The 21,447-nt window shown below is 38.4% G+C and overlaps 1 protein-coding gene across 1 annotated transcript; it reads left to right on the top strand.

The window, feature by feature from the left end:
• The first annotated feature begins 808 nt into the window (after window positions 1–808).
• On the top strand, window positions 809–21,040 carry LOC121943426 (flotillin-2). The gene is made up of 11 exons (XM_042486949.2): window positions 809–1,005; window positions 2,431–2,512; window positions 4,348–4,438; window positions 4,879–5,002; window positions 5,819–5,937; window positions 8,890–9,003; window positions 9,100–9,219; window positions 10,039–10,253; window positions 11,421–11,604; window positions 13,398–13,547; window positions 15,230–21,040. The coding sequence occupies exons 1-11, from the start codon at window positions 957–959 to the stop codon at window positions 15,266–15,268; spliced, it is 1,287 nt and encodes a 428-aa protein (XP_042342883.1). The 5' UTR covers window positions 809–956; the 3' UTR covers window positions 15,269–21,040.
• Window positions 21,041–21,447: the final 407 nt, after the last annotated feature.

Below are 21,447 nucleotides of genomic sequence, written 5' to 3'. Positions count from 1 at the left end.
GGCCCAGACACAAAGAAAATAGTACTTAAAACATGTTTACTAACATGCTGTCTTGATTTAAGAAAAAGAGAGTGCATGTATTATACAGTGACATTTACCAACAAAACTCCTAAAACTAATTAATCTCAGTCCTCCTTAACAATTTTCCAAGAGACATGCACAAAATAAAGAATCACTGACATTAAAGCATTGCATTGAAATAAAAAAAGGAAATATATGAGATCAAAAAAGTGTAGGCTAAAGTTTAGGTTTATCATACCCACTCTTTTTGCTTATATTCTCATGAGTAACTAGTTAACTAACTAGAAACCAACAACTAAAAACAATAAACAATAAACAAAAGGACAAAAAACAGAGAAAATAAGAAAATAAGAAAATATACTATACAAAAACACTCTAAAAACCTAGAATTGTCCTAAAATCCTGGAAATTTCCCAATATTCTGGAAATGTCCTAAAATCCTCAAAACGTTCTAAATTCCTCGAAATGTCCTAAAATCCTAAAAACGTCATAAATTCCTACAAATACCCTAAAATTACAGAAACGTGTATGGGGCTGCTGCAACTGGCTCCTATGGCCTTCTGTCATTTTGCAAAAGTGGCCCCTGAGCGGAGCAGTTTGAGTATCCCTGGTCAAAAGAATGTGGACTCCTGTAGAAATACAAGTGTCCAACAAGACAGAGCACGCATTTACTAATAATCTCTAATAATCATTTACTAATAATTTATCCACATGGGTGTTTGGCATCTCAAAGCATCTCAAAGCAGCCGCGGGCACGACGGCAGCACAAACACAGACCCCGCCCCGGCTGGGCGGGTACTGGGAGGGTACTGTGTCGTTGCTGTCGTTGTGCTGGTCGTGAAGACTCTCTGCCACCGTTCAGACTTGGATTAAACAGCGGATAACATCTATACCTTTTGTTTGCTGGCCTCTTTCCTTTACCATCTCGAGTGATCATGGGGAACTGTTTGACTGTGGGGCCGAACGAGGCTCTGGTGGTCTCCGGTAGGTGCTCCTTTTACTGAGCTGTCTGAGCTAAGCTAGCTGTCATTTATAGGCTGACGGGATAGCTGGTAAATGTGCATTTTACTCTTGTTTCTAGCAGCAGTAGCTCGTTTGCTGATGCTCAAATGACTGGCTAGCCACGGTGTAAAGACACTGCATCAGTTTAACGTCACTCACGGCTTAGAGAGGGGAGAGCCGTAATGCTAACAGCGTTAGCAAGCGAGGCAGCGACGGTACGTTGGTGTTATTATCGGATAATAATGAGCTACAGTTAAACCTTCAGTTGTAGCACAACATAAAACTTTAAATGCATGTGTAAATATTTACTCTCAAAGCTGGTGTCTTTTGCAGCAGTCTGTCTCTTGGTGAAGGCCCACACTGATGTTACAGCTAAAGGGGGGCGGGTGAGCTCATCCTCCCTGCTGTTAAATAGGTTAAATCAGCTGTGAATTCTCAGTGGAGAGCTCAGGAAATAAAGACGAAAAAATTGTGGTGACAAATATCAAAATCTGGAAGAGGAGTTACCAGTTTCCTAATTTGTGATGTGTCGACATTTCTGAGCTTTGTTTTGCCTTTTCTACAGTTTGATATCAACGTGTTATTTGGCTGATGAAGCCTTAAAACTTGGATCGACATCACACGTATTTAAACCTCTGAACCCTGACCCAAATTAGTGCAATGTCTTTCAAAAACGTGTTCCGCTAATTGCAAGAAATTAGTAGATTTAGAAAGGTATTTTTGAAATACCTAGGGGAAACTGAAAGTGTAAAAAAAATAAATAATTATTTTTAAGTACCTTTTCGTGGTCCTTTTTTTATTTTTTATTTTTTAAACTAATTTTCAGATAATTTTGTTGTACTTTTTGCAAATGTCTTGCTAATTTTTGGGTAATTTCTTCTTTCGCTGCTCATTGCCTTCCTCCCATGTTTTTGAAAAAAAAAAAAAAAAAAATAGAACCAATTTGCTCAGATTTCAAGGATTACCAAGTATCTCAACATTGGAACCTTGAGCAAATTGGTTTGATTTCTTTTAAAAACATGGGAAAAAAGACTATGAGCAGCTTGGCAAGAAAAGCCCCACAAATTGCAAGAAATTAGTAGAAAAAAGCAAGGGAAAATGTCCAGAGAACTGTATTTCTAATTATTGTATTTATGTATTTTGAATTATTTTACAGAATTATTATCATTTTTGAGGGATTTTTAAGGTATTTTTTCTTTTCTTTTTACTCTACCATTTTTAAAAAAAAATGTTTGCTTGGGTTGCTTTTTTGGTTGCTACTTTTCAAGTAATTATTCTGTAATTTTTATTTGTTTCCTGGTCATTTCTTCTTAAATTGCTCATTGCTCTCTTCCTGCGTTTTTGAATGAGATACAGCTAATCTGACAAGGTTACAAAAGGTTAATGCAACTGCTCCTCCTTCCCCAGGTGGTTGCTGTGGCTCTGATGATAAGACCTACGTTGTGGGAGGCTGGGCCTGGGCTTGGTGGTTCATCTCGGACACCCAAAGGTAAAAACATTGTACATTCATTCATTCATTATCGGTAACTGCTCATCCTATAAGTGGAGGGGTTGACTTTTAAGAACATAAAAACAAATGGTCAAACTTGCAGTGCTTGTGATTCAAATAAAAATATCAATGATTCCTGTAAACGTATCAATATTTCCAGCTCCAGGCTGTTCCTGCGATTTGGAGTGTAATGGTTGAAAGCAAAATCACCAAATGTTTTAGTTTTACTCTGTTGAACAGCTAAATAAGAAGAGCAAGAGGATCTGAGGGGCCCTCTTGGTTCATAAACTAAAAGCATCTCTGAGATTTAGTCTGGTGCAAGGCCATGCATTGCCTTATAAACTAATAAAATAATTCAAAAATCAGAGCCAGTATAAAGTTTTTAAAACAGGTGTAATGTGTGCTCTCCCTCTGGTTTTAGTCAGAACTCTGTAACATCAGCAACAGAGCTGTGAATCTTCATCCAGAAGTTTTGAATGCTGGAACCTGGAACTACACCTGTTTTCTTGTGCTGTGTTCAGACCGGAAACAAGGTTTTAAGAGAGAGAGAGAGAGAGAGATTTATAAGTTATTAATGACAAAAAAAAGGTTATTAATAAAAAATACAGAAAATATCCACAAAACTATATTTATAATGATTATTATTATATTATTCTTAACTATTCTATCCATATATTATTTAATTAATTTAACCCTTTTTGCTTTTTGGTTGTTTGTTTTTTTACCCTTTATACCCTCTTTTCTTTGTTTTGGTAAATTCTTGTAACAAACTCTTCCTTTGTGTTTTAAAGAAATCAACATCATTGCTCAGGTTTCAAAGGGTTAAAACTGGCCTTGCCCCTGCTACATTTCATAAGTTCAATTTTTAATGTTACCTTGAAATGGAGTTTTAGTAGCTTCTTGACATGCTTTTGTACCAGCGAGTGCTACAGATAAGTGGATTATAGTTTTGGAAATCATAGGGATAAAGTGGCTGAGGTTTTTAAACAGACCACACTGATTCAAGCTTTTGTTGTTCTGGATATCCACAGGGAAATCAGTCCCATTATCTGCAGGCGGCCTGTAAGCAAGTGGAGGTTAAAAGCCGTATAGCATATTCTATCTGCTGTCACACACAGTGTTGCTGTTTTCAGTGTTACCAGGTTCAAAGGTCTCTTTCCAGTGTGTATATTAACACTTTTTCTAAGATGAGTTATGTGAACCATCCTCTTAAATGTGTCACAAGACAGGTGCATTTCTCGGGTTAATTTTTTGCAGCAGTTGTTGTTTGCTGTATGAGGATATGAAAGATTTTATCGCAGCAATTTTATATTACGCAGCACTGTTTAACAGTCCTGACGCATGTCACAGTGGAGACTGTGAAATACTCCATTATGCCATTTCTTGATAAAAGCTCAGTGGTGATGTCCAGTACTTGCATTCATGCAGTCGTGGTTAATTGGCAGCAAAACAGCAGATTAATAAAGCACATCTGTGTGTGGATGTTGGTTTCATACCTTATTTCGCATCCAAGTTCCCCTCACTTCCATCCTTTCCTTGCATGGTAGCCGTCCCACCGAGGATGCATGGAGAGACCACGCAGCAACCTCAGACACTGAAAAATGAAGCCAATGCGGAAGTGTCAAAAACTGCAGTCCTTTGAGGCTGTTACTATTATTTTGTGATGTAACTATGCAGCGTCAGAAAAAAAGATCTATAAAATCCTACCTTTTACGTCATAGCACTATTAAGACTTACGATTGACTGATGGAGATAATGTCTGCACAAATATCCTTTTATCATGTTATGTTCTTCTCTTCACGGCCCCAAAAATGTGCTTTTGTTCTGTGCTGTAGGATAACTCTGGAGATCATGACTCTGCAGCCCCGATGTGAGGATGTGGAGACGGCAGAGGGGGTCGCAATCACTGTCACAGGGGTGGCTCAGGTACGACTGCATCCCAGTGTTTGACTTCATCCGTTATCACGAGGCCTGTGTGTTGAAACTCGATACTTTTGTGCTTCCTGAAATGTGTCTTTAGTGCAGAATATTAACAACTGTCACCCCTTATCTTGTTTGTATTTTTCTTTGATTACCTTTCTGAGAGCTGGTGTCTAGGTTCCATACCCTCAGAACACCAATAAGTGAAGTTTTTTTTTTTTTTTAAACCTCTAAATTGTAAGTTTCATCACAAAACTATCATGTCTCAGCTGAAAATGTTTCTAAAATCAAAAAAGCAAAACGGTCCCTTTTACTGATGCATGTAATTATTGCTTCAATGTTTTAACTCGGCTCTAGATAATAAAGCTCACACATCACACACTCTGGGTCTGGCTGTTGAGTTTGGTCGGTCACCAGATGAACTGACCTCCCTGTGTTTCCTTCAGGTCAAAGTCATGACGGAGCAGGACCTGCTGGCCGTAGCTTGTGAGCAGTTTCTGGGTAAATCAGTCATGGGAATCAAAGCTGTGGTTCTGCAGACTTTGGAAGGACATCTGCGCTCCATTTTAGGTATGGACATTTGTTCCGTTTGAACCGTTGTGTTTGTTCAAATTAGGACACATGAGTACATTTTCTTTTTTTTTTTAAAGATTATTTTTTGGCATTTTAGCATTTAGCACTTTTTTAGATAGGACAGACCAATAGCGTGAAAGGGGGAGAAAGAGAGGGGATGACATGCAACAAAGGGAGCAGCAGGAGTCGAACCCACTGCCACTCCACTCAGCCACCAACACCCCATGAGTTCATTTTCTGACATGCCTGTGCTTATAATTTCTGGTTTTGGGCTCCAACTAACATTTATTTTCATTTTTAATCAATCTGCCAGTATTTTATTGATTTGTTGTTATAGATAGTAAAAAATGTCCAAGGTGACATCCTCAAATTTCTTATTTTGTTTGACCAACAGTCTAAAATCAAAAGATATTCAACTTACGGGTATATAAAAGAGAGAAAAAAAGCTAATACAAGCAATGAAGAGGCTGGAATCTTTCAGCTAAAAAATGACAATTATTATTCATTCAAGAAAAACAAATTGCAGACTGAAGAATTTATTAAACAAGAAATTGTCTTAAATCTAGATTGATTTTTGGCAGCGGTGCAGTATTTGTCATGCATATTGTTAAAACCTAACAACTCTTTGATGTTTGTTTAGTTAAAGGATTACATGCATTTGAAAACTCTGCTGCTCTCTTTTTTTACATAAACCAAATCAATCTTGATCAGATATAAGAATGCACAAGACTGCTGCTAGTCTGTGGCATTTTAAACTGCAATGTGCACATGGACATGTGGTATGGAGATACTGACAATGTCTCTCTTCTGCAGGAACCCTGACTGTAGAGCAAATCTATCAGGACAGGGACCAGTTTGCTAAACTGGTGAGAGAGGTAGCAGCTCCTGACGTCGGCAGGATGGGAATCGAGATTCTCAGCTTTACCATTAAGGTGAGTTGATGGTGCTGTGAGAGGCTACAGCAACGATATCTAATGCTCTAAGAGTGACCAGAACACCTTAAGAAAGTGCTGGTGTAGCTACTGACTGACAGCTGACTCAAATAATACAGTTCAGCGTGGATTTTGGCTTGAAATTTGCACCAATATGAAAAGAAAAGAGCATGAATGAAATAGATCTGCAGCCTCAATCTGAGAACAGACCAGTACACAACTTGCCTGCTCAGCTGGAGTGAGAATCTTCGCTCCTCATCTCAGAGCTCTTCGTCTCAGTGCTCCTCGTTTGTTCTGTGACACATTTAATGATCGAAACGTCCTCAATGATGGTGAACCTTGTCCATTTTCTGGGTCAGCTGGAGGACGGAGGGATGAGGAAGCTGGCTGAAGTTTTCTCTTAAAGTAGGGCTTGTTTATGGGTTGCACTGAGACACAGAGGAGCATTCTGCACAGCTGCTACGGAGGAAAGCTTGCACACATTTTTTCATGACATCAGCTTTGAAAACAAAAATATATGTACAAGATCTAAAAGACAGACAACAGGCTGCATTTAAAGTCGTTTTACTTCATTTCTACTCTTATAGTAGTATTTCAGAAGGTTTGGTGAATATCATGATTATACTGTTTACATTGATATTTTTTGCCACAATAATCATAGCATTAAATTTTTTTTCAAATCTCTAGTGACTGTAGCTGAGCTTCAGTCAGGTATACATTCAGGAATCTCTCCGCTTTGTCTGGAGGGGAAAAAATGTCCCACTGGAGGTGACAAGTTGCACATTGTTTCTGTAATTGCGAGTGCTCTTTTTTTTGTATGAAACATCAACTACAATTAAAGGGTAACTTTGTAAAAAAAAATGTAATTTTAGGGTGTATAAAGACAGCAAATTTTCCCATCTGACTGGACAAATGAATGGTTTAATTCAACCAAACCAGAGTTGGTGATTGTTGGAACAGCGAAAAGACAAAGCAAGAAGGTTTTTGTGAGTTTTATTTTGTTACTGCTGACTTTGAATGTTGTGTGTTTTATGAGGATAAAATTACTGCTGTTTTACATGGAGTCTGGTGGGTTTAGTGAAAGTGATTTCAGGGATGTTTCTGGTTAAACAAAAAGGATCTTACTCTAATGAAAAGGTCAACTTCTGTAGGGATCTTTCCCATGGAGTTGTCAGACACTGCAGTAATCTGAGCCAAACACTTTCAATGGCTGTAAATTGACGATGTGAATGTGCCTCAGGTGTTTACACTGCAGCCTGTTTGGCCACTGCTGTGTGCAGCACTCAACCTCGATACTGGACTGTTTTCAAAAACTGTTGTCTGCATTAGTAACCTAACCACAAAGACATCAGAAAACAGGATCCAGGTTGAAAAATACAAAAGTTAAGCATTTAGTGACAACATATGGTGTATGTAGGCTTAGCAGTACTATAGAAATCAAACAAACATCTTGTTTTTGATCTGTTAGATATGTTTTTATCCACCGCTGAGGCTGCTGCTCATTAGAGAAGTCATCTCTGCTGGTTTTCATGGTTCTAATGATTGACTGGCAGAGCCCATCCTGTAGAGCTTACTGTTGTTGATTAGGACTAATTGTGGTATGGTGCAGACACAGCGGCTGACCACACTGCTTCGCTGAAAGCCCAGAGTCCATTTTTTCCACAGCAGTTAGTCTGAGCCGAGATGGTGTCTGTGATGAACATTTATGGTTTGTCTTGATATGTTGATATTATTTTATTTTCATCTTCTCGATACAAAACATTTAAATACGGGTGGCAGTTTGTAGATATTACTTTTGAAACGAGCCTGTTGTAGTCGTGATGTTACTGTTATGTTTTTAGACCTTGTCAATAATCCGACAACGCTGTCATTGTCATCAGTTTCAGTTAATGAGGCGCTTGCATGTGCCGACAACTCTTCAGTGCAGGTGTGGAAATCAATAAGCTGTTAGCACGCACAGATAGAAGGTTGAAGCTGCACCAGACGTATTTTCTCCAATTAGTGGCGATAGAACTGGGATATTTAGAAAACATGCCCAGTAGAAATCAAATAAAATGCTCTCTCATCAGATGCATTAACCCTTTGGGGCCTGCACTCAAACTGCTTTTTGCACAAAATGCACTTTTAGAAATCAAGCTTTAAATTTTTTTTATACATTTATATGATTTTCTGCTTTCATTGAATTAATTGTTTTAATTAATCAGTCCTAATCATAAATACTAAATATTATTTAATTTTCAGAATTTTAACCCTTTTAATGACATTTTTCATGATGCCATTATGTATTTGTATTTATTATGTATTTAAAAAACCCCCAGAAAAAACAAATTATCACAGCCTGGGATATGTCAGTGATTAGCAGCAACATTGATTGTGAAAGTGCACCTAATTGGAAATAGTATGTATTTTCTCCATATGCCAAATATGGTAAAAATGACATCATCAGGTGGAAAATAGTAAAAATGACAAATTCTAAGGTTGAAGTCCAGAATGACACCCAGAAATAATGCAGTGCTTGTTTTTATGCTTTGATGGCTGTGGGATCAAAAGCTGCAGGTTGAATCGGTTTCAGTGGTGCATTTTTTGCACTAAATAGTATGAATAACATAATACAATTATGTTTACACTGTGTTTTTTTGACTTATTGTAGGAGCTGAGATGGAAATTCCAAGATTTAACAAAAATACAAAACCTCGCCAAAACTTATGCCATATGCATGAATACAGCCAAAATTGTCATAAAATGAAGAATGAAAAGCACATAAAATGCAGCAAACAAACTCTAAGGGATAAAACATTCTTTTAACTTATCCTCAGTACAACTTTTCCTAAGTATTTATTATATTCTGACATTATGGTTTTAATTATCACTTCACTAACTGGAAAAGATTTACCTCACATAAGATTTTGACAAATAAGGCTTACATGCTGACCTGTTTGTCTGTACTCGCAGGACGTGTACGATAAGCTGGATTACCTGAGCTCTCTCGGTAAGACCCAGACTGCAGCTGTCCAAAGGGATGCAGACATTGGCGTGGCTGAGGCAGAGAGGGATGCTGGGATACGGGTAAGGATAATCTAGCACGAGGGAGACTCTGAGAAGTGACTCCTGATGTGCACAACAACCAACCAAACACTGCTGTACTTCCTCATCACCTCACAGGAAGCAGAATGTAAGAAGGAGATGATGGACGTGAAATTCCAGGCCGACACCAAGATGGCCGACTCCAAACGAGAACTGGAGCTGCAGAAAGCTGCTTTTAACCAGGAAGTCAACACTAAGGTGGGAACCTGAGGTTTGAAACTGTGAGAAGGTTTAGTAACTGTGAGAGTAGGTTTCAAACATAATGTGTGTTACCTCTTGCTTGGTAAAACCATCCTGATGACTTGAGCTTAACATTCTGTTTTTCTCTGCACATCAGTCTGGACATGCTGCCGGCCAAACACTTTGCATCGTCTTTATATATATATATATATATATATATATATATAAAAATATGTTTTTATCATTCTTGCAACTGTATTTGGCCAAAGCTTGATTTACTCCCTGGCTCTGTTGGTGATGGAGATGTTCCCCAGTACAAATACAATGTTTATTGTTGTTTGGCCACTGATTGCTCTAATGGCAGAGCAGATACGAGAGGCTGCAAAGCTGGGAATCTCGGCCGTGCAGATCGGTGTTCACAATGCTTCAGACAAACAACAAAAAGGCTGCCAGCTGGTGTTCAGCAGTCCAGTGGCAGCTGGTTACTGTATGAGAAATGTTGAAATATGTTGGCAAAGAAAACCTCATGGGGCCTGTCATCAACAAGGTACATGTCACATATAAATGTTAAATATAAATAAATTGTATTTTTTAGACTGTTACCATAACAACATATTTGTGTAGTAGAGGCTTGTGCTAACATCTGGATCGGCTGAAGGAGTTTGTCTGTCAAGGCAAGTACTCAGTACCCACTGAAAGTGTTTGAGGCGGCAGAGACTTCAGACTGATAGAGAGTGAAACAGCATATTGAGCTCATGTCATTAGGTTGAGGTTACCACGACGCGTTACCTCAGGTGTGTGCGCCTTTGAAGTGTGACAGTCTGTGTGCTGATTCAGAAAGCAGAGGCCCAGCTGGCGTACGAGCTGCAGGCGGCCAAGGAGCAGCAAAAGATCCGCCTGGAGGAGATTGAGATCCAAGTGGTGCAGAGGAAGAAGCAGATCGTTATCGAGGAGAGGGAGATCGACCGAACTGACAAGGAGCTCATCGCCATAGTGAAAAGGCCCGCCGAGGCAGAGGCCTACAAGATGAAGCAGCTGGCTGAGGGGTCGAAGTGAGTGACAACACTTTCGTTTGACCCTTTGAAACCTGGCTGAACATCAGTTCTCTTGTACTGTGCTCAGTGGCCTTTCATAAGCTATGTAATCCTTTGAAACCTGAGACCAAATGAGGAAAAGGCAAGGAGCGACTTAACAAGAAATGTCCCACAAATTGCAAGAAAATAGTAAATGGTGACAAGAAACTGGCCTGAAAATTAGTTTTTAAAAAAGGGGTTGATAATTAGAAAATTTGGATAAAACTAGGTGAAATCTATTTGTATAATGAGTAAATTTATATTCAAAGTTATGTTACAGAAAAAAATGTAGAATATATATAGATATTTTTTTTCCAATTTTCAGGATTTTTTGGGGGGTAATGTTCTTCTTTGTTTATTTTCAGGTAATTTTCTTAAACCTCTTTATGGATTTCTTGCTAATTTTTTGGCAATGTCTTTAGTTGGTCATTGCCTTCTCTCTGTGTTTTTAAAGGCAATCAAACCAATTTTTTTAGGTTTTAAAGGGATAAAAGGCATTGTATGAACTTTTCAACCCGTATAATCAGTTAGGAGAAAGATCATGGAGAGAACTGACAAAACCAAGCAGACAGTTGGCAGTTGGTAAGCGTCGAGCATGTAGAATCAGTGTTGTGATTTTGATAGTGAGATGTGTTTATGGACGAATCAGATATCAGTTATTTTAACCCGTTGAAACCTGAGCAAATGGGTTTGATTCCTTGAAAAAACAAGGGTAGAAGGCAATGAGCAATTTAACATGACACAACGCAAAAATTAGTTTTTAAAAAATTGCAAGAAATTTTTTTGAAAATAAGCAAAAACAAACAAAACAAAACAAAAAATAAAGAAAACACACCTATGAAAATGACCCAGAAAACATGCTGAAAATTGAAAAAAGAATGAATACATTTTTTTCTGTGACATAATTTTAAATATATAATTAAAATAGTTATGAAAACAGTATTTTAATTTCCTCTGTTATAAAAAGAATAATTTCCAGGTCTTTTTCTCTTCACCTTGTACTAATTTCTTGCAATGTGTTGGACATTTCTTGTCAAGTTGCTCACTGCCTTTCCCCCCTTTTTTGCCTTTTTTGTGTTCAAAAGAAATCCAAACAATTTTCTCAGGGTTCAAAGGATTAACTGGTGTGTTTTCCCCCTGCGTCAGGATGAAGACAGTGCTGATCGCCCAGGCTGAGGCAGAGAAGATCAAGAAGATCGGAGAGGCCGAGGCTAGCTCCATTGAAGCAGTGGGCAAGGCGGAGGCCGAGAAGATGAGGCTGAAGGCCGAGGCCTACCAGCAGTACGGAGAGGCTGCTAAGACTGCTCTGGTCCTCGAGGCCCTGCCAAAGGTAAAACACAGACAGGTTCTTCTCGGGTCCTTGAAAATTCCATAATGCACATTCAGCTTTACTCAACACTTTTTATTTTGCCTGCACGCCGGCAGCAGCCCAGGCAGAAGGCAGTATGCTTTCAGATTGTCTGTCGAATGCGATATCTCAAGAAAACCGAAAGGAAAATTTCTTCAGATGTGACACAAACATCTTAATGGACTCAAGGATGAGCCAATTAGATTTTTGTTAACCCTTTGGAACCTGAGCAAATTGGTTTGATATCTTTCAAAAAACAGGGAAAGGGCAATAAGCAACTTAAAAAGACATGGCTCAAAAATGAGCAAGAAATTAGTAAAAAGTTACAAGAAATTTACCTGAAAATAAGCAGACAGTCCTGAAATACGCCCCAAGGACACAAAAAGCTGGATGAGGGGATATGCATGTCGTGTCACACCTGGGATGCCGTCCTTAAGAAACTGTAGGACATCCTGTCAGGTTTGACAGGATGTCCTACAGTCGAAACATGTCATGGTAAAAAAAACATTTTACTAGTCTATCGATAAGAAAAGAATCGGCCTAATCGTTTCGGTGGAGACTAAATTAACCTTTTCGGACCATGAAAAGTCTCTCAAGTTTTATTGTACAACATAAAACACGTCAGTAAATACCCCACTGTGAACTTTGAAGCTTTTATGTATCTTAAAAAAGGCAGTTTCTAACAAGCGGTTAAATAAAACTACAGAATGTCATTATGCCGAGTCGCACTGAACACAGCTTTACAGCCTTGTTGTGGTGGCTTGTTGTAGTGTAGTTTGTTTACAGCCTAGCATTAGCTTTTTACTTGTGGTGATTACATTTAGGCTTCTAAAAGGTGGATGAAGATTTCCTTGCTGATAAAATATGTAAGTATCATAAACATTTGTTTACCACAGAGCTTATTTTCTATTATTATATTTTTGATTTAAATCCAATTGAAAACCCCATAGACTTTTTGATGGAAACTAGGGCGATGCTAACTTCTGCGTCGGTCTACAGAAATCGTCATGCCCCTGTCCCTGCAGCATTCTATATCGTTTATTTAATACCCTCACAGTCCCACCATATGAGCATCCAGACAGCTGTAGCAGTCTTGTTCAGCTGTATTTTTCACACAGACACCACAGCAATATATCCATATAAAAACTTTAAAATGCACCATCATTCAGTTCTCAAACCAGTCAGTCAGTCATTTTCTGTAACCGCTTGTCCTCTTAAGGGTCGCGGGGGGGCTGGAGCCAATCCCAGCTGTCATCGGGCAGAAGGTGGGGTACACCCTGGACAGGTTGCCAGACTATTGCAGGGCCAACACACACAGACAGACAACCACACACGCTCACAGTCACACCTAAGGGCAATTTAGAGTCACCAATCAACCTGAGCTGCATGTCTTTGGACTGTGGGAGGAAGACGGAGACCCCGGAGAGAACCCACGCAGACAGGGGCACAGAAGGGCCCCCGCCCACGGACTGAACCCCGTGCCAACCAGGTTTCAAACCAGAGACCCTCTTGCTGTGAGGCAACAGTGCTAACTGTTCTCCGCCCTTCTCAAACCAAAGATGGTCAAAAATATTTTTTTCCCAGACAGAAGGACATAAAGCCACAGAGAAAATGAAAAACCAGCTCTCAGTCTCACAGCGGGATCACCACTGTTGCCTCATCTTGATGATTCATAAGTCATGAGAGTATGACTCTACAATGAATCGCATGATTAAATCATGAGGGAAATTTTAATTACTTCCTGCTTACAATTAACACTTAACTGTATCTCGCAGATCGCTTCCAAGGTGGCGTCGCCATTATCCAAGACCAATGAGATCATCATCCTCAGCGGGGAGGGCAGCCGTGTGACAGGCGAGGTGAACCGCCTGCTGGCTGAACTTCCTGTGACTGTCAACGCTCTCACTGGAGTGGATTTGTCAAAGGTAAGCACGCGTCATGACATAGATCTGTATCTGACCAAAAGAAGAAATTAAGTTAGCAGTTTTAAAGGTAGGAGTTTGAGCACAAACAAACACAAACACATCTTTCATTTTTGTCCCACAATGTTACAAATGCATAATATTGGCCTTTGTTCCACCTCCCCACCAACACAACTATATTATCAGATCTCATCGTATATCCCCATATATATGAGATACATATAGTCAGTGTATTACATACAGTAGTTGGTGGTTGGTGCAGTCCTGATTTGTAGAAACAGACGGGGTGCGCACTCCACAGGGGTTGATATCAAAACATATTTTAGCCACTGTAAAAAAGGCTGACGTAAAAAAAATCAATATCAGCCTAATTGGACACTATATGTAGAGTATTTTACCTCTTTATCTCGCAGTCACACAGCCTTTTACTTTGGCACTTTGCCACAGCTGTTTAGGTCAGAAAGTGCTGTTAGGACTGTTACGTGATCTGACTGAAACGTAACTTCATGTTTAAAACACCCTCAATACAGTGTGCACTATGACTGATATTGTATTTTTAAGGTAGCCATTTTTTAAAGTGGCTAAAACACATTTTGATATCAACCCCTACGTACAGCATGGTAATGCTGAGCTGTGGGGTGTGCGCCCAAACTGTTTCTACAAACTGGAAGGGCACCTACTGCCAACTACTGAATGTAATACACTGACTTTAAATAATAATCTTAAACAGCCCCGCTTCAGAAATCCCGAACTATCCATTTAGGCACTGGCTCCCAACTTGGAGATCCTGACCCAACTGGGGTTCCCCAAAGCTTCAAGAGGGGTCGCACAGCCCTCTTGATTTTATGAGGTTTAAGAGAACTTTAAGTAAAAATGATAAACAGGCCGAAATCTCAGAAAACAAATTGTTATTTTGTAAGTTTGATTACTGTCCAAGATAAAAACTTACAGGATAATGGCACGGTGAAGACCTGAACACAAGCTATATTCACATTTTTTACTCTGCTAAACAACTTAGAAAATTAGAAAAGTCAAAACAACTAAACAGATAATGGCACAATAAGCAAGCGTCAAGAAGAAGAAAATACATTGAATGTGTCAAAAAAGAAACCTATTTAGTCTTATGATTATTGAAAATGAAAACAAACAACAACAAAAAAAACTTGTAGAGAGAGAAAATCATGTTTAAAGTTCCCCAAAATACCACGAAAACTCATCTCTGAGGCAATAGTCACAGGAAATAATTGTCTCAATTAATCCAAATCACACAAACATCAACGTCATTATTTGGGTTAACTGTAAAGTTTCTGATTTGTTTTGTACTGTTATTGTCATGCATAGAATAGAATTTTAAATATTCATAAAATATGTCACTTAGGGGTCATCAGTTTACTCAGTGACAGAAAACGGGTTCACAGAAAACGGGTTCCTGAGGCAGTCTTCAGAATGATTGCAGTAAAAAGCTTTTTGATACATTCAGTTCATTAAATGGCGGATTTTAGCTTTTTGTCTCCAGTTGGAGTCTAAAAAGAGTTTAAATCAGCCAGTTAAACCTTTGGGAAAAACTTAAAAAAGAACAGTGAATGGAAATAAATGTAGGACACGAAGGTGCTCAAGCTCAGTTATTTGTGGAAAATTCATGAGGGTTTGTTTCAGAGTTTCAGTGATCTGCCGTTTCTCAACAGATCCCACTGCTGCAGAAGATGAGCAGCGCTCAAGCCTGAAAAATGACGACTCCACATGACTTCTGTATCTGTTGTATGCACTCGGATAGACTGCCTTTAATACACTTGAACAATTTTGTTGTTTTATACGTATATACTGTATACCAAGTGAATTTTGGAAACCTCTGGTGCCTTACTTTATACAGCGCCAGAATATCTGAATGCACTGCTGCTCATTCAAAGATTTTTTTTATTTAGTTTTAACACAGGAACATTTTGTGTTGTGTTTTTATTTTTTTGTATTTCAAGATATATATTTTGGCCCGTTTGTATGAAATGTCATCAAAGAGGTGGACTGATGTTTGACAGTGTAATGGATCAACCAGGTTATGGCTCATTTATGCTCAAAAACAGATACAGACACAGATGAGGTCTTTTGTGTGAACTCTGTGATCATTTCGTCCGTATTTCTAAAAGCTTGCGGAAACAGTGAAAATGGAGCAATACCACTGGAGACCATGGGGGCAGTGTAGCGTAGTTCAAGAGACATACGATCATAGGAGATGACAGAAACCTTTCAAAAACGGCAGAATGCAACGAATCGGTAATAAACATAGATTTTAATTATGTGTGGATACTGGACCAAAGGTGGTGCCTGTTCTGTCAGGTGGAGTTGCTTGCCTGGAAAATGTGCCAAAAAATGTTCACGCTTCCAGGAAGGAGACTAAAAAGAAGCAGAGGTCATGAGTCAGAGTTTGAGAGTTCGAGAGTTCGAGGAGTCAGACTTTTGTGTCCGTTTTATTTGAGTCAATGGGGGGTGCATGGCAAATCACACTATAACCCATCATATCTTTGTTGTTCCAACTTTGATGGAATAATCCTTCCAACAGATTAAAAAACACACATTAAGTGGCGCTAACTGGTGTTTTTCTTCTTAATCTTCTGCATCTTAATGTGCAGGTTAATTTTCCTGCCCTGTTTGTTTGTGTATCATGATGTAGCTATTTTTGACCAAGCAGGGGCTTGCCTGAGGGGCCTGCTGGACAGGGCCAGGATCTATTTGGAGGCCAATAACAAGGAAAACTAATGTGCATATTTAAAAAGGAAACGTCAGTAAGAATCATTAAATGTCATTTTTTTAATCTGGTGACACCAAGGTCTGGCTCCTCGTACACTCACACTGACTCATTACCTTTTCTTCTGCCATGCTTTCCTTGGGTATGCGGCCCACTGAATTTGTGCACATTGAGGCTCATTGACTTTATGCTGAGATCACAGATTTTTAAATCACTTTTCTCAGCCTGAGGAAACTGTTACAAATTTAAAACAAGTGTTTAAGTCGTGAGAGCACTGCTGCTAGGCAATGGCAATAGAGACGCTACTGTCGGCGTCTACAGGCCACTGAGGTTATCTATTTAGTAAGCTAGCGAGTGAGTCAAGTATTGTAGGAAATGCAAAGGCACAGTGTCAGAGGAAAAAGATGAGGCTGTTGGGAATATCAACATTTTCCTTAGACATATTATAAAGTTAAAAAGACCAACTCTGCGAAACTAAAATTATAATATATTAACTGACCATCCACAAAAAAAGTAGCGTCTATGGCCCGCGCCATTTCTGGAAATGTCAGCAAACATGTCACAACTCGTGAACTCAGAGCTTTCAGAAAATTTCTACCTACAGGGTCGTAAAAATGACTTGAGAGGGGCATTCATGTGGACTCATATTGTGAACACGGTTAACACGACCCCAAATGAACGCACCAAGAGACCTGGATACAGCATTGGTGGTGGGGCCCCATTCGTTCCTATGAAAGTTGCTCAGTAGAGCATCAAGCAAAAAGTGCTCTAGATCAGTGTTATGAAATTACACGAGCACTAGAGACTTAAAACGACCATGCTCAGCAGAGTGTGGCTGAGCAACTGACTTCCATTCTTTGTCTACATGTAACGATGTATTTAATGTTCTCATAACCCAACGCTGTTTACAATGCGGCCTCCGTTAAGTTATTACGACCTCCTCACCATCGTTTGTTGTCAGTGCCAACTATTGGATGTTTCAATGCCAACAAGAGGGACACATGGAAGAATGAGGGCAGTGTTTGCATTGTTTGAAATGTACGTATCTGTTTTTGTACGAAAAGGGAGCATAAATGAGCCTTTAGAGTCTTATAATGATGCAACCTGACAGCTGATGTTGACACCTATTTTTTGGTATTTATACATGGGGGCATTGCTTTTTCAGGCCAAAAGGCCTCAGCTCTCACTTTTAACATTCCACATGTCGCAGGCCTTTCTGTTGATTTATATACCTCTTTCTTAATCGTTAGACACATCTGCATTCCCTAGATAATCTGAATCTTTTTAATTGTAACGTTTTCTTTGTATTTAGTGTATTTAGTGATTTAGAGTTGTTCCAATACCGATACCAGTATGAGAAATGCCTCTGATATGGCCTGAAATGCTGGATTTGGTATTGGCCACTATGCGAGTTTTTTCACAGATCCGATACCACATGATTTATTGATAAACTTTATAGTAATTTATGAAAAAACAGCAGATCAATCAATTCCTCGCTGCTCTTAAGCCTCCACAACGAGTTGCAACTATTGATTTAGAGCGTCAAAGAAGAATTAATTTCCAGAAAATAGTGTAAGCCTTCAGCAAATGTTAACAATTTGGCAATATTTTACACTGTAAGTCCCAGCAGTAATAATTTCATGTTATACAGCTGTTCTTTTTTTTCAGTTGTATTAAATTGGTACTCTGTATTGGCCGATGCACAAATAGTATCGAAATCTGTTTTGGGTAGGAAAAAATGGTATCGGAACACCTCTATTGTGATTTGTTAACTATTTATGATATTTTTGAGTCACTGGTTTATTTTTACATTTTAACAGGTGCTCACATTCTTAAAAGAAGCCCCTTTCATTGTGCAAGTTTTGTGCAATCCCATGAAAGAAATTTATTTATCCAAAATCTGTTGATATCAGTCAGTCCTTCCAGGATTTTGGGATTGTTGTGACCAGAATTGTCTCATTTCTTGTGTTTCTTAAAAAAAAAAAAAAACGATGCATGTTGTGATATTTAGTTGCAATGTTGTTCCTGATTTGGGGCCTATGATTATAAGAATTAGAATCTACTTGTGATGGTTGATGGGAGGGGGCTGACAATCAGCTGTTGCTGCCGTTTGAAGTTAGCTAAAAAAGTGTCTTTGTGAGCCGCTCTCCTCCTGCTCTCTCGAACTGATAAGCATGACCTAACATCTGACACTGAGCTGTTTAACAGTCCAAACAATCTCACAATGACAGAATTGGGCCGACTCTGATGTTAAACTTGACAGCAGTTGGGTAATTTTGACTGTGTCATGCTAACAGTTAGCCCCGTCACTGTGTGTATGAGTCTGTCACAGGCGAAGAAAACATACTCTGTCTTGTGATAAACAGAGAGAGTAACACCCGGGACACGCTGCATATATTAGCATGGCATGACGGTTACCTCACTGAACTGCTGGAGCTTGCATGTTTGCAGTGTTCATACTGGCCGCTGCTGCAGAGCTGCCTGCTGCTGTAACTACTGTTTTTCTCCAGTTTAAAGCTGTTACTTCACTAATTTATGGAGCCATGCAGCCACTGCATTTTCAACAACACATACCTGCAAATATTTCACAATAAAAAGCCTTGTGTCAACAACCGAAGGGATTCCGTCGACAGAAACGTTGTCAGAGGGCTTTTATTTTGAAACGGAAACAGGGGAGGCCTCAACCTTACTCATAAAACTGATATATTTGTATCTTTTCAATCACAATTCAGAATTCACGGACATTGTTTGATGTTGCATACGAGAAATCCTGGAGGGACTGATCAGTTTTTATCAGTTAGCTTGTGATGTAGTCCTTTACTTAGTGTTGGTTTTAACGTGAAATGTTAGTAGTTTTGGCCTTGATTAAGATTTAAAAAATCAGTTGGAGTTGGAAAAAAAAGAAAAGAAAAAAAGATTTTCTGGACAAATTGTTAAAATGACTGGCTTAGGGTTGTGTGAAATATGTTTAGAAAATCTTAATAGAGCCTAAAAATGAAAGGCCAAACAGCGATGCCAAATGGAATAGATTGTCTTTTTATTTTTAGTGTATCAGAAGGACCTGAGGTACTGCATAGTTTATCTGATTTCATGCTACATGTATCTGTAGATAATAAGCCATGTTTGACAGGGTGCGTCAACAAAGCAAACTTAGACACTTTTCAGAAAAACATTTTCGGTTCAATGTTTTTTTAATAACAGTGAACAAATATAGAAGGATCTGTTAGCAGAACACTTATCACACAATGTTTTATCTGTTTTAATCTGTGATGTTGCTGCTTGTAAATGGTCACAATGCTTTGTTCTTTCCAGGTCTAATGTACCAAATGTCAAGCTTCAGTGCAGCAGTAGAAAGGATCTGATGTGGAAGTTGTTTTTGGGGGGGGTTACAGTATATTGTTGGGCATTTGAAATGTAGCTTCAGCAATGCAAACACAATAACTGATCAAGGTAGCGGTTGACCAACAGCTCCTGTATTCAGCGATATATATTCTCTTGATGGAAATCACTGTCTGACATTAAGTTAACCCTTTAAAATCTAAAATTTCTTTCAAAGAAATAGGAAGAAGAAAGAAAAAAGAAAGTTAAAAAAATAAGGAAATACCTGGAAAAAATGTTTATAAAATATAATTTTGTGACATAATTTGAAATATGTAATTTTGATTTTTTTTTTTTTTTTAAATAGCCCTTTTCCCATGTTTTTTTTTTTTTGTTTTTTTTTAAAGAACTCACGGATTTACTAAGGGTTCAAAGGCTTACATACTTGTGAAAGGCATCTAAAAGCAGCACAAGAAAAGTGATGTCACTCCAGGTTTCAAAGGGTTAAAGCAGTGAAAATACTTTCAACATAACATACACTTAGATTGATATTGTTCTGTTTTGGGGGGGATTTATTTAGGTGGCTGAACGTTTGTTGCTGTTCCCTCCACAGCAGGTTGTTGCTTAGATTCTGTGTCCAACTCTAGCCTGCTTCTCGAAACTGGAGGTGTGCTGACTGACATTTACCATTTGTAATACACTGACTATAGATAAGAACCTCTTAAAACACTACTTTCTGAACGACCCCTTTAATTCTGCTCGACTCCTCTCAGTGCTGTAAAGAGCTTCACTCACCTACACTACACTTTAAGTAGCGGGACAGTATGTTTAATTTGAACCTCAAATCTGAAGCAGGTGACGACAACAGACACAGTAGTAGTTTTATGTACTGACAGAATTCAGAGGACTGTTGTTATTATTATTGTTGTTGTTAATATAGTTTTTTGTGCTCATCCTCCTTGAAAAATCCTTTAATCCTTTAAATCCTTGATTTATCATCCTTTGCTGATATCGTGACTTGACAAATACTGTGACCACATTGATTTGTTCAGCTTTAAATGTGTCCACTGTAAATATGACATATTTGTGTTTTATCTCCAATGTTATTAACAACATGTGCACTGTGTGTCTCAAACAACGGCCATGTATGCTCTTGCTGCATGTCACCCATCTGTTACTCAGAAAAATCAGTTCACTCTTAGCTAATTGTTGTTCTAATAAATCAAGATGCAGTGATTTTGTTTTTTTGTTTTTTTTTGACATTTACTATTCTGCAAAGTTTATTTAATTTCTATTTAATTATTGATATTTTTTTTTCACTGAATTGGCATCTTAATTCTGGTTCAAGGTATGGTTATGTACAACATCAAATATATATACACATATAAATACAGTTAAAACTCCTTTAATAGAAAATAAAACCAGATTTCAGTCATAATCTCTTTGCATGCTTCATTTATTTGTCTGTTTTTGTTGGGGATCTTATTTGTTTCTGTCAATTATTTAGGCCATTTTGTATGCTTTTTTATACTTAGGGAAGGTGCGAAGAGCACTTTGACTACAATTTGTTACCTGGAGGATCAAAGTACTTAATACATATGTAAAAAAAGTTGCATTAACTTATATGAAAATGCCTGGTGGAGAAACCTCAGACTTAATTTTGTTCCTTTTGCTTCCGAAATCAAACCATTTCCAAGTGCTGGAAAGTACAGTAAATATGTTTAAGTACTATAATGTATGACAGTACTGACAGGGGTCATACTGCATAATGAGTAGACTACTTTCTGATAGCGTTAATATGTTTGACTTTGCTTAAGTACTGTACACAAGTACAATTTTCAGGTT

This window comes from Plectropomus leopardus, chromosome 6, assembly GCF_026936395.1.
Source record: "Plectropomus leopardus strain MGB_pleo_1.0 chromosome 6, ASM2693639v1, whole genome shotgun sequence".
NCBI classification, from domain to species: Eukaryota; Metazoa; Chordata; class Actinopteri; order Perciformes; family Serranidae; genus Plectropomus; species Plectropomus leopardus.
This window is presented reverse-complemented; position numbering and strand designations above follow the sequence as displayed.